Source organism: Rhinolophus sinicus, linkage group LG18 (assembly GCF_036562045.2).
Source record: "Rhinolophus sinicus isolate RSC01 linkage group LG18, ASM3656204v1, whole genome shotgun sequence".
NCBI classification, from domain to species: Eukaryota; Metazoa; Chordata; class Mammalia; order Chiroptera; family Rhinolophidae; genus Rhinolophus; species Rhinolophus sinicus.
Window position 1 is genome coordinate 2,482,623 of NC_133767.1, and position 13,001 is coordinate 2,495,623.

Genomic DNA, 13,001 nt, shown 5'->3' on the forward strand with positions numbered 1-13,001 from the left:
GTTTCTTTTCACCACTATGCCCTCTCCCCTTGGTGGCACATGCAGCCAATGGCTGGCTCTGCAGGGATACAAAGGCCAGCTACCTTGTTTCATTTGGGACCACGCAGAAAGGCGACCCTGTCCCAGCGCTTGAAGGTGGACCAATCAATTGCAACTCAATTGTAGGCCGTCTTCTCCTTTCCTTCCCTACAGCACGTTGTCTGGCATATGGAGAGGACCTGCCCCTCACTCTATCAGTTTCAAAGAACACAAAACACACTCTTGTCTTACATTCTACTCCTGTTGCCTCACTCACTCTCTTCAACAATCTCTCTCTCTGCAGGATCTACTGAGTCAACAGCACCGATTTCAGTGTCTCCCCGGCCTCCCATCCAGGGTCTCCCACCATCTGCCTGTGACTTGCACCCCCAAGCTACCCTGCTCCTCACATCTTTGCCCGTAATAGCTTCTTACCTTCTCGATATTGTCAGTGATGTGAAAACCATCAATGAACACATCCCCACTGGTAGCAGTCTCCTCTCCAGTCAAAATTTGGAAGGTAGTAGTTTTTCCAGCTCCATTGAATCCAAGCAATCCAAAGCACTCCCCCTTTTGGATTGTGACGGAGATATTTTTCACAGCCAGAATGACCCGGAACTTAAAATATATCTAAAAAAAAAAAAAAGATCACCCCAGAAAACACAACAAAGAATATTTGTAAGATGGATAAATAGCTCAGACCCCTACAGACCACTACTCAGTCTCACGAGGACTCTTCTATTACACTGGGAATAGAGACACCGACCCCCAAGAACTGCAGTGAGCCCTGGGCACGAGGGACATGCTCTTAGGTTGGACTGAATCCAGCATACGAGGTCTGACAATTAAGTTTGCGAACTTGTTGCACCGATGTTGCTAACCTTTTTTGATGTCAGAGGGATGATTCATTATGAATTTGTACCACCTGGACAAACAGGTAACCAAGTTTACTATGTGGAAGTGCTGAAAAGGCTGCGTGAAAGTTAGATGACCTGAACTTTTCACCAGCAATTCATGGCTCTGGCATCACGACAATGCACCAGCTCACAGGGCACTGTCCGTGAGGGAGTTTTTAGCCAGTAAACAAATAACTATATTGGAATACCCTCCCTACTCACCTGATCTGGCCCCCAATGACTTCTTTCTTTACCCAAAGATAAAGGAAATATTGAAAGGAAGACATTTTGATGACATTCGGGACATCAAGGGTAATACGACAACAGCTCTGATGGCCATTCCAGAAAAAGAATTCCAGAATTGCTTTGAAGGGTGGACTAGGTGCTGGCATCGGTGCACAGCTTCCCCAGGGGAGTCCTTCGAAGGTGACAGGAGTGATACTCAGCAATGACGTATGTAGCACTTTTTCTAGGATGAGTTTGCGAACCTCTTTGTCAGACCCCCGTCACCATGTTGGCCAGTGAACATTACCTTTGTAAGCTCCTTAATAAGCACTGCGGAATTCAGCACTTCCTGTGGCTGCCCCAGGATTGTCTTTCTTTCATTCTCCACGTCTTCATCTTCACATTCTCCAGATAATTCCTTGGACACTGTTTTCTATATTTTTAAGACAAGAATCACAGACATGGGTGCTCCTTAGGTGCGTGGCCTACACTGTGGCTTCAAGAAAGCTAAACTGGGGAGTAATCTCACAGATGTTCAAACAGAAGGTTTGAGTCAACTCAAGAAAGTTCTGGACATCAGCTTAGCATCTCATGTACATCTTAAGTTTTGAATAATGAATAGTTCATCAGTAGAATGAGGGTGGGGACCAGGGGAGAAGGAAAAGTTATTTCACATACTAGAAAGAGTGTGAATTAACATGCTAATAATATGTGTACTCTAAATCTTTAAAACTGAATTTAAAGTATTAAGAAAAATGGTTTTTATCACTTGTATCCTTGTAAGTAGCTTGTATCCTTTTTATCACCTGTAAGTAGCTTGTATCCTTAAAAAGGCAGTCTACTCAAGAGGGTGGGGAACTCAGAAAAATACAGTCATGAATTTTTAATAATAAATTTTGCCCAAATTAAACTGCAATGGGGGTGTATAAAATCAACAAGAGTTAAAGACTTTTCCTAAGAAATTCATTGGACGCTATGATCTGTATTTTCAAAACAAGTATTACAAGATAATATTGCTTTCTAGTATTAGACCAAGTAGCTTTGGGAAGCTGATCTCAAGATGTTAGGGCAGAAATTTGGCATAATTTTAAGATCATTTTGTCTGATCACTTAAGAACAAATTTTTTATTTGCACAGATTATGACATCAGGATTACACAGCCTGATGTTTTTTCCAGAATTAGACACCACATGAAAGACTGAAGCCACAACTGAGATCATTCAAGTGTGATTTAATACCAGTCACAGTATGTTCAATATTGAAAGACTAAAGGATTAAGTCTTTCTTTTATGAAGGAGAGAGAGAAATAAATCTCTAAGACCTCAAATAGAAAAATTTTAATACTGACAGAATGGCAGTGTGAGGGAATCTGTGAATTTGTGCCCTGCTGAAACTGGTGAAAACTATTTGACTAACCATTTAAAGCCTTTGTAAATCCATGCATCGAAAAAAGAAATCATACAGGAGATTAGAAAATCCTTTGAACATTTGAATGATAATAAAAATATTAAAAAAATCAAATTTTTTCAGGGTATAGATAGAGCACTGCTTATAGGGAAATGTTCAGCATTAAGTGTTTATATTGGAAAAGAAGAAAAGCCCTAAAAGCTACAGCATCAGCCTCTCCATAAACAAACTAGAACAAAGGAGGGGAGTAAACCAAAAGTAAGCCGAAGGCAGGAAGTTATAAAAATAAAAACCACAAATATCAGTGAAGAGAAAATAGTCAATAGAGCAAATAAACAGAATTTGGTTCTTTGAAATGATCAACAAAATGAATGCAGTTTATTATAGGTAAATTATAGCTTAACAAATTTTATTTAAGAAAATATATTTCTATGGACACTGAGTTTTCTTTTCTCCAGTAATTGAGGGAGTCATATGGAACCACATGCTTGTCAGGCCTAATGTTCCATATTCTTAAGAGTTATTCTTAAGGTTCATGCTTAATTACTCACCTTCCTATACGTCTTATAGATACCAAAGAAAATGCGCTGATTGAAAAATGTTCTTAGTTTCCACAAAGTCTTCTCCCAAAAGAAAACCAAGAGAAGGCAAACAAAGCCTATGCTACTCATCATAATCATATATTTTCCAATCATTTTCTCTTCCAAAGAATAAACACTCTTTGTAGTATCTGAAAATGGGGGGAGGGGAGAGAAGGGTATCTTACTACAGAATACTGAATTGATCCCATGAACAAGGCCAGAGAAAATAACAAATAAGATGAAATATAGGATAAAATGAAACGTTAGGCTACACTGAGACAAGTAATGTATTTAAGACTGAGAAGTGATTGTTTTGCTACACAAATACCATCTGAGCAAAAAATTTTGAAGGCTGATCTTCATGAATATAACATATGGTAATCAAGTAAGCCTAGGACTATTGATAATATATTTATTTATACATCTAATAATTGCATGCCATGAAAAATCGGCCCCAAATCCTTTCAGAAGTGTGAAATCTTAAATTGCTAATTAGAAGTATTAAAGTGTAAATACTATTGCAAAGGATAACACACTAAGCTTTCAAAGGATAAAAAAGTACCATTAGCTAATTCTATTTGAACTTTCTTAAAAAGCCAATTGAGTAGAAGGCACAGAATTCCTGTTATAAGAGAATTATAAATGCTTTCTTTTAAAAAATAAATAAATTATTTTTCAGAATGGTTTTAGATTTACAAAACAACAACAAAAACATGTGAGGACTGTACAGAGAAACCCATATACCCTGCACCCAGTTTCTCTTATTATCAACATTGGCATGATACACATTACAATTAATGAACAGATATGAATACACCACTGTTAACTAAAGTCCACGATTTATTCAGATTTCCTCGTTTTTAAAAAATGTAATGTTCTTTTTTGTTCTGAACAATTAGTCATGATTAAAAAAACAAAAACAAAAACAAAAAACAACTCTTACCAAACAGGATAGAAAGGAATTCCTTAAGCCTGGGAACTGAGATCCCTTTGAATCACAGTTTTAGCCCATAAAACCTGTGAACTAGGGCTCGTGGTCCATCTCAGTGAGCAATGTTCACTCTAAAGTTAGGAAGAAACTGGATGTCTGCTATCACCACTGTGAACCAGTTTGAACTAAATGGCTTTGACAAAGGAGTACGTCAAGAACAAGAAATAAATGCAAATGGATTGGAAAAGCAATCCACTATCAGCAGCTGCTGTGAAGATACCCATGGAAAATGAAAAATAATCTACACATAAATTATTAAAGTTAATAAAATAATTTAGTTAAGTTTAAATGTACAAAAACTGAACTCTTTCAACTGCATTTCTTATAACAACAACAATCAATAAAAAAAAGACACTTCAAAAAGTGATACTATTTATGTTAGCATCAAAAGATATGCAGGAATGAGGCTAACAATCTATTTTCAGTACCGCTAAACCAGTAACAATTATAGCGTATTAAATAAAAATAAAGAAGACCTAAGTAAATAAATGGAAGGCTAGAATGAAATAAGTAAAGGAATGTACCACGATTACAAATTGTAAAACCAAAATCAGTAGAGAGATTAAATCTTTCAAAATTGTTCTACAGAAGTAAATCAATGTCAATAAAAATCCTACTAGATTTGTTTTTTGTGTGTGTGTAAATAAAAGTTGATTTTAAATGTACGAGGTCAGACAATTAAGTTCGTGAACTCATCCTAGAAAAAGTGCTACCTACCTCATTGCTGAAGACCACTACGTTCACCTTCGAACTGACTCTGGGTGGTGAACACACAATGTGATATATAGATGATGTATTACAGAATTGTACACCTGAGACCTATGTAATTTTACTAACTATTGTCACCCCAATAAACTTTAACTAAAAAAAAGACAAACAGCCCAATTAAAAAATGAGCAAAGAATTTGCATAGACATTTCTCCAAAGATACACAAATGGACAACAGGCCTATGTAAAGATGCTCAACATCATTAAAGAAAAGGAAACTGAAACAACAATTAGGTGCAACCTCACACCCACTAGGAAGCCTATAATAAAAAAAAAAGGAAAATAATTATTGGAGAGGATATGAAAACATTGGAACCTTCCTACATTGCTGTACAAAAGTAGCCCCAGCTTCTATGGAGACTCAATAATACCATGACTTTCCGTGTCACTAGATTTTGCATGAAATGCTTTTTCCCATTTTTTTTCCAACTTGCTCCATTCTCCCTTAAAGTTCATTGTCATGCAGTTTATAGCTGTTTAAATACTGAACGTCCCTTTGAGGTCATTGGCTACTGTTCTAGGTAGGAGATGGCTTACAAAGTGCTCCTACCCATCTCACTCTGCCCACTCTTGCCAAAATAAAATATTTTCAAATTTGTCTGCTCAATGATAACAGTGCCACAGTCAGGGATTTGTGAATGAATGTTTACCCTTTCCTTTTTTTACAAGTCTGCAGTGCTGTTCGTCTTTCTCTTACTTTCTGGCTCTTTTCTCCATTGTATTACTCTCTGTCTCTCAAATCGCTACTTCCTAGCCTTTACCTATTTATTTAAAAAAACACAAAAAAACAGTTGAGTTCCTCGCTGCCAGATACTATCTATACTGGACACTGGGGAATGAATTTCATCCACTCCTTGAAATAACCTGTGTGCAGATGAGTGTGTGTGATTGTGAGTGGTGAGGGAGATGAGAGGCAACAAGAGTATATAATACAATTTCAATACCAATAGTTTCCCAGGAGGTCTTTGCCATAGAGGAAATGCATTATGCAATGGAAAGAACCTACGTTTCGCATCCCAGTTCTGGCCCATAAAAGCTATGTGTGAACATAGGGCACAGTTTCCTCACAATGAGTATAAAAACGGACGGCTTGATGTTGTGAAGACTTAAAATAGTATGTAAAGGTACTAGGTGGTTGATTATTAGTAGTCTGATGACTACTTTAAACTTACCTTGGATTTGCTTTGGAGACTTTATTGTGTTTACAAAGGTTTTCCCCAGGCTTGTAAAGTGACCTATGTACTGAATATGTGTCCTGACTCTCTCCTTCAAAATAAGGGCAGATTCCCCACCAGTCTCCAGGGCTGAGCCTGAGATTAATTTCCTAGAGATTTAGGGTCCCCAAGGCACTCACTTTCTTTATCACAATTTAAATAGACATCAGCGTTTTCTAGCGCGCACCATTTCTTCATCCGGTAGAAGGCAGAATAGTCAGTGACGCACTTGGCCAGGTTGTAATTGGGAAAGAGTAGTAACGATTTAAGCACGAAGGTTCTGGTGGCGTTTGACATGCTTTGCGGAATTTCTAAAAAGATGGTAAGATTAGGTTTCATTATCGGAAATGAACACTCCCCAAGACTACAAACCCTCCAATTTATGATCAAACCAGGCTCTGGGAATGAAAACCCAGATGATTATATTTGAAGAACAGTCATTACTTCCCTATCAGTTTGTTTTAGTTGATACTGGCAGCTGATGACAGTTTGCAGTGATAATTGTGGGGAATTCTGATAAGTCTTTTTGGCAAAGTGGGTGTCCACTGGGTAAGTCTCCCTGGCCCGAGATGAACAGGAAACCACTACTGTCTATAGTTTTCATGTTTCTAAACCTAATTAATCAAGTCAGGAAGGTCAAGGTAGGAGAGAGCCTAGAATTCCACAGTAGGGAACAGATAGGGACGTGACGACTGGATGGAGAGTAGAGAAAGCGTCAAAGAAACCAGCTGACAGGTAATTAGTATTTCCCCCAAAGAACGCACTTCACATGAAAAATAATTAGAGAAGAAATTCCTGGAGATATGGACACATTTATGAATGGCCATTGTAGAATTTTAATGATGAATTCATTTTTTTTTGGGGGGGTGGAGATCAAAGGCTCAGATAAACACAGAGCTGACATAAGATACTATGAGCAGAGAGCGATGACCCAGCAAGGAAACCTGAAGTGCCAAAGCCACGGCAACTCTGTCCTGTGGAGATCTTATAATGATTTGATACAGAGACAAATAATTCATCCAAAGTGAAGAATTCTGGATATTAGCCACCTAAACAGATGCCAAAAATGGCACTGATTTTATAGACCAAGAGCCATATCTAATAGAACTTCTCACGATTATAGAAAAGCTCTACAGCTGCAGTAATACACACATACAACTATTGAACACTTGAAATGTGGTTAGTGTGGCTATGAAACTGAATTTTCAATTGCATTTAATTTCAGTAAATTAAAATTTAGGTTTCAAGAGCCACATGTGGCTAGTGGTTACCATACTACATTGGACAGATACAATCTGATAACTTTTGGCCTTACCCTGTAGCAATCATAAATATCTTCTCACCTCCAAAGACGAGAGAAAGATCTTTTTAGGTGAGGAAGAGAAACAGAGTCTCTTACTTGACAAAATGACGACTGACTCTTTAGGAGAAGGGGAAAGGTAAAAACTGACAAAAATGTGTTATTCAAAATAATTATCACCCAGTTCAGCATGGACATTGACTGCTCAGAACAGAATCTTGATCAACCAAATGGTAAACTACTAGAAACAACTGGTGTGGCCATCTTGATGTATCCTGAAGGAATACCAATTCTCTTTAGAGAATTCTAGGCAAGGCTGCAATTCCTATGGATTCTTTTGATTTGCCTCTGTGTCTGTTCTTCATAGTCCCGTAAGCGTTCCTCAGATTTCACAGCATTTTTTAATAATGCCAGTGTTTTTCTTTGCAGTCTGCATATATTTTATTTACTTGTCTACCTTACGAAACGGATTAAGACCTAATGTGTAACATCTACTAGAAGTGGCAATCACTCTCGTCTAGTTCCTTTTTAAAAAAATTACAACTACATAATACAACGCTAAGTACTTTAATATGCATCTCTTTTTAAGGTAAATTTGCCTACATAATCTCAATGTTATTACCACAATGAACAAAAGTAACGGTCACTTCCCTTACTACCAGTCCATATACAAATTTCCCAAATTGTTCCCTCTAGTTCCTTTTTAAAGGAAATGCTTTTGAGTTATCACTGGATATTTTATTTGGTGTAGAGTTTTGCACATACATGTGCCCTTTATAAAGTTAGGCACACTTTTTTTCTATTTACTAAAAATTTTTTTATCACGTATAATTGATTTTTCAGCATCTATTGAGATAATTAAGTTTCTGCCATTAATCCTTAGAATAGGAATTTTATTTATAGATTTTTTTTTCTAATAGGAAAGCAACCTTCTTAGATTCAGTTTGCTCTTTTGTTTAGAATTTATGAATCTATGTTCATGAATAAAATTAGTTTGTGATGATCTTGTCAGGTTATGGTATGAGCTTTTGCTGATTTCCCAGAAGAGGTTGGAAGCATTATCTTGTTCTTTCCTCTATTAGCTGGAAGACTATATATATAGAACTAATCAGTAGAGTCATCTCAAAAACCTTGTTTTGTTTGTGAAAATAATTCAAACTCTTAACTACTTGAATTCTTGTAGTACAATTCAAATTTTCTAATACGTAAGTCCTATTTAGTGAATTGCATTTTTTCCCATAGAAATGTAACAATTTGTTCAAAGTTCTGAGATTGGTTGTCCTAACATTGTTTATTTTACCCTCTTATTTGTCAATGTGTAACAAATATATATATATGCCTTTTTACACCGAATTTTTATCTCAATTTTATTAACCCTTCCAATTAGCTGAGGAGTAGCACTGTTGGCATTCTCTATTATACATCTGTTTCCTATTTGGTTAATTTTTGCTCTTATTTGTTCATTATTTCTACTTTCTTTGTGTTTATTATACTATTATTTTTCTAACTTATTAAGTTGGATGGTTTGGTATTTAAGTTTTAACCTTTATCATGTTAGTAGTTAAAGCTATAAAATATCTCTTATGTTATTCTTCAGTTCTAAATTATTTTCTAATTTATGTTAATGATTCCCTCTTTGGCCCATTCATTATTTAAAAACGTATTTTAAAATTCTCAATTGTGTGTTCATGTCCCAGTTAGCGTTTTGTTACCGATTTCTAATTTAATTGCAAAATGGCAATCTTCTCAAAGGACCTGTACATCAGGTCAAGGCCATCACTTCAGTATGAAGAACCCACCTCTAACACAACACCTGGAGCATCAATAGAATTTTCATCGACTTCCATCAAGTTCAGGATTCTCCACAAACCTGGAAGGGAACTGTCTACTAATAGCCTCCATCCATGTCCACTTAGGTATTTCCTTCTGCGTTCGGAGGAAGGAGGTACTGTAAAGGCGGTACCCTTACCAAGTGTAAGCACGGCATCTATGAGGAGACTGAAAATGCCCGAGAGGTAGTTAAACAGCACCAGTTTGATGTAGGCAGAAGTGCTTTTCGCGAACAGGAAGCTCAGCAGGTACACGAGGGGGATGGCAGACCAGCCGTACAGCATGAAGATCAGCATCGTGTCCAGGAAGTGGTAATCTGTCAGGTATACATCCAGTTGGCAGTATTTGAACACTCCCTGAAACACAAGGAATAGACGTCAAGGCCAGTGGAGCATCCGTGCAAAACTAATTCGGCCAGAATACGCAGAGAAGGAAACAGCCACGTCCATCTTCATTTAGCATGGACATATTCATTACCTAAATCATTGTTCCTCTTTAAAAAAATAAAAGCCCTAGACACCTCTCTTCACTAGAGAACAGTCCAGAGAGCACTATAATTATCATTATTTTTCTTCTACTTGGAATAGTTTTTTAATTCATAAACGAAGTCAGTATACTTTCCACCGTTAATCCTAACTCTCAACTTTCCCAGAAAGTAGATTATTTCTCTACAGAGAGGCTATTTCTTAAAAAAAAATGTTCCTCTTGAGTAAATATATACCTTACCCATCACTGCTACCCACCTATAGACTGGGTCTCCTGTTTCTATTCTACCCCCCCGCCCCACTCCCATCACATTCAACTTGGGACCTCCTTCTTACATTTGTTAACTAAAATTGAAAACCAGACAGGGAAGCACAAAATGAGAGGGACCTAAATTGAATGGATGGTGGTAGTGGTGACGAGCTTGCAGTTGTTAAAGGAAATAAATGTCTGGAAATCTGTATTTCATTAGTTAATATTGCGGTTTCTCTACAAACGCCCAAGTTGTGCCTTTGGGCAACTGCATCACTAGGAAGCAGGAGAATCAAGAGGTCAATAGTATGGTTCAGCTAAGAAGAGCCATTAGACACTTGATGCCTGGTGTTCTTGGTGGTGGTAGCAACCGCAGGAGAGGATTAGGAGGTCACAGTTGAATCCAATCTCTATTGCTTCTGAATAAGCATACTGTCCACCTAAACAGAACTACAGTGAGGTTCTCCAAGAAAAGTTGGAATGATCTAGGAGTGTGTTGGAAGGTTGGTAATCCTTCACAGACACAAACCATAACCTAAGTCAAAGACAAGTTGAATTCCTTGTTGGATAAATAAGCAATATATAACTTGTCTTATTAGGGAGACAACTTCATGGATGGTTTAGGTGCCTGACCACTGCACTGTACACCTGAAGCTGAAGTTGAATAATATTGTATGTCAAGTACAATTTAATATATAGTCACAGGATGTGGAGTACAGTATAGGGAATAGAATCAATGGAATCATAACAGCTACATGCCATGTCAGAGGGCTAGTAGATTGGGGGCCGGGAGTTATCACTTTGTGAGGGGTGTAAATGTCTATTACATTGTTTTGTACACCTGAAACTAATAAAAAAAATAAAGGGTGCAGCCTTGACAAATTAAAAAAAAAAAGCAATATACTCTGTCCGTGGACAAGAAGACTATGCATTGTGACTATGGAGATTCTACCCCAATTAATTCTTAAGAGAACATGCAAACAAGGTGTTCAAGTAAAGATTTTAACCTCTTCATTATGAAATATAACACACATCTGAAAGAGTACATAAAACATAAATGAATTATCCCAGTGAATTATAGCCAAATAACCTCGTGGGCAACTACCACAATGCTAGTACCCAAAGAAACCTCCTGTCAACTCTTCCAACTCCTGCAAAATTAACCCCTTTTCTGACTTTTACCATAACCACCCTTTTCTTTGTAGTTCTTAACAGTGTGGTCTCTAAATACTAAAATACTAAATACTAAAATGTAGTACAGCGGGTCCTCCAATGATGTGGCTTCGCGTTCAACACTAGAACGCAGATGAGATGCCGTAGGAACTCAACTCTGTGTCTACCAATCAGCCTGTGGTAACACTGATTTGCGGCTCAGTATAAACTGATGAGAACAGAAACGGGAAACTCGTCCATGAGAGGCCTTTGTGCTTTCGCAAAGCAAAGTTATTTTCTTCTAGTGAAGGACTATGAAAAAGAAAGTTTCTACCATGAGACTTTTACAATGTGTTTTCTAAGATAACGAGCAGAGAGAGTTTATCGACAGAGTTAGGTCCAAGACATGATTAGAGAACAGGAGTTTTCCACTGGGTACAGAAGGAGAATGAGCCCTCGAGAAACACTGCCTGATACTCACCAGGAGTAAGCAGCAGGTAATGAAAAAGAGGATGAGATCCCACAGAAGAGCAGACAGCCAGTACGCCAGGATATAGACCCCACTCATGAACTGGAGGTGCTTGGCCTTAGAGACTCTCTCAGTCACCGTCAGGAGACAAAAGCCACTGGTCAAAATAGCCATGCCAAAATGTATGTCTATGGCCAGTTGGTGTCCATCCAGCAACCTACAGAAGAAGGAACAAAAGTAGGCATAGCAAAAAATCGACACAGCAGGAAATCCAAAATTCTATCAGTAACTATTTCTTAGTGATACAAATACAATCAGCGAGAGCAGGAGAACTGTATTTCAAGTGTGAAATTCTATGCTAATGAAAATAACAACATACTCGTCTTCCTGCTCTTTATCACTCGAGTACGGCTGAGGCTTATTGGAGACGGTTAAGGAAGCTTCAGGGCCAGAAACTGACTTGAAAAGAACGGTGTCTACCATTGCGAGGGTCAGGGGTGGTGAATGGTATGCTTGATTGTTGAACAGACCAGTAAATATTATTCCATCGTCCTTCACCTCAATGGAAAATGCAACAATACATAAGTGAATACAATCTTCATTTTCCATCAAGTATTCCAGCAGGTCTCCTAGAATGAGGAAACAATATGGGTCAGTTTATCCACAACACACATCATCTATGGTATATACTGGGCAAGGAGAACAAATCATTTTCCTTGGTTCTTATCCCTTTCAATTTTCGCATAATGATTACTTCAAACATTTGCCATTCTCCTCTAATTGAGCTGCCTCTGTAAAATGGGTAACTAACAGGAAAAGAATGGCGCAGGTGGCAGACTGTTCAGTTAAGATCCATCTTCACGAGCCACACAAGGAGATACTCATCTCAGAGCAGCCTTTTCTCTTTCCTCTGGGAGCCTTACCTTGCACTTCCGTAAGTGTGTGCTTGCCAGGTTCCAGCATACTCTTCAGATGTTTTAAGAAAACCAGAGTCAAATTAGAATTCCCAGAAATAGACAAAGGCACAATGGTGTGACCATATTGATTCAAATCCATGACTCTGGCCTTTGTATCATCACTATGATGTGAAAATGTCTCGCTCTCGAAGAGAAAGAGAATGGAGCCAAGCACTGCCAGTATCTGTAGCAAAATCAGTTTCCAGTTGCGCCAATTGAACATTGCCCTTTTGAGGAGCATGGCCCAGAACTGCTGCTGGTAGAGGGCGCACTGAAGAGAGGAGAGAGAGACATAACATCACCATCGTCACCGAGCTCGGCAGGCCGCCCCTGCGTAAGTGAAGATGAACACTTTGGACTCGCATGGTACAAGATACATGAGGTTGACATGAACACATACTTGGACCAGAATCCAAACACGGAACGACACTGCACACAAGCGTGGTCTGTGTCTTGTTC

General features: G+C 38.1%; 1 protein-coding gene across 1 annotated transcript in view; it reads right to left on the reverse strand.

The window, feature by feature from the left end:
* LOC109458208 (phospholipid-transporting ATPase ABCA3) overlaps positions 1 to 13,001 on the reverse strand; it is a 73,307-nt gene that overhangs the window by 8,075 nt on the left and 52,231 nt on the right. Inside the window, exons 21-28 of the mRNA XM_074322932.1 lie at positions 12,510 to 12,813; positions 11,966 to 12,215; positions 11,599 to 11,803; positions 9,370 to 9,586; positions 6,241 to 6,411; positions 3,098 to 3,276; positions 1,447 to 1,572; positions 454 to 648 (exon numbers count right to left, since the gene is read on the reverse strand). Coding sequence (XP_074179033.1) covers positions 454 to 648; positions 1,447 to 1,572; positions 3,098 to 3,276; positions 6,241 to 6,411; positions 9,370 to 9,586; positions 11,599 to 11,803; positions 11,966 to 12,215; positions 12,510 to 12,813 — 1,647 coding nt within the window. The remainder of the gene's footprint in view (positions 1 to 453; positions 649 to 1,446; positions 1,573 to 3,097; positions 3,277 to 6,240; positions 6,412 to 9,369; positions 9,587 to 11,598; positions 11,804 to 11,965; positions 12,216 to 12,509; positions 12,814 to 13,001) is intronic.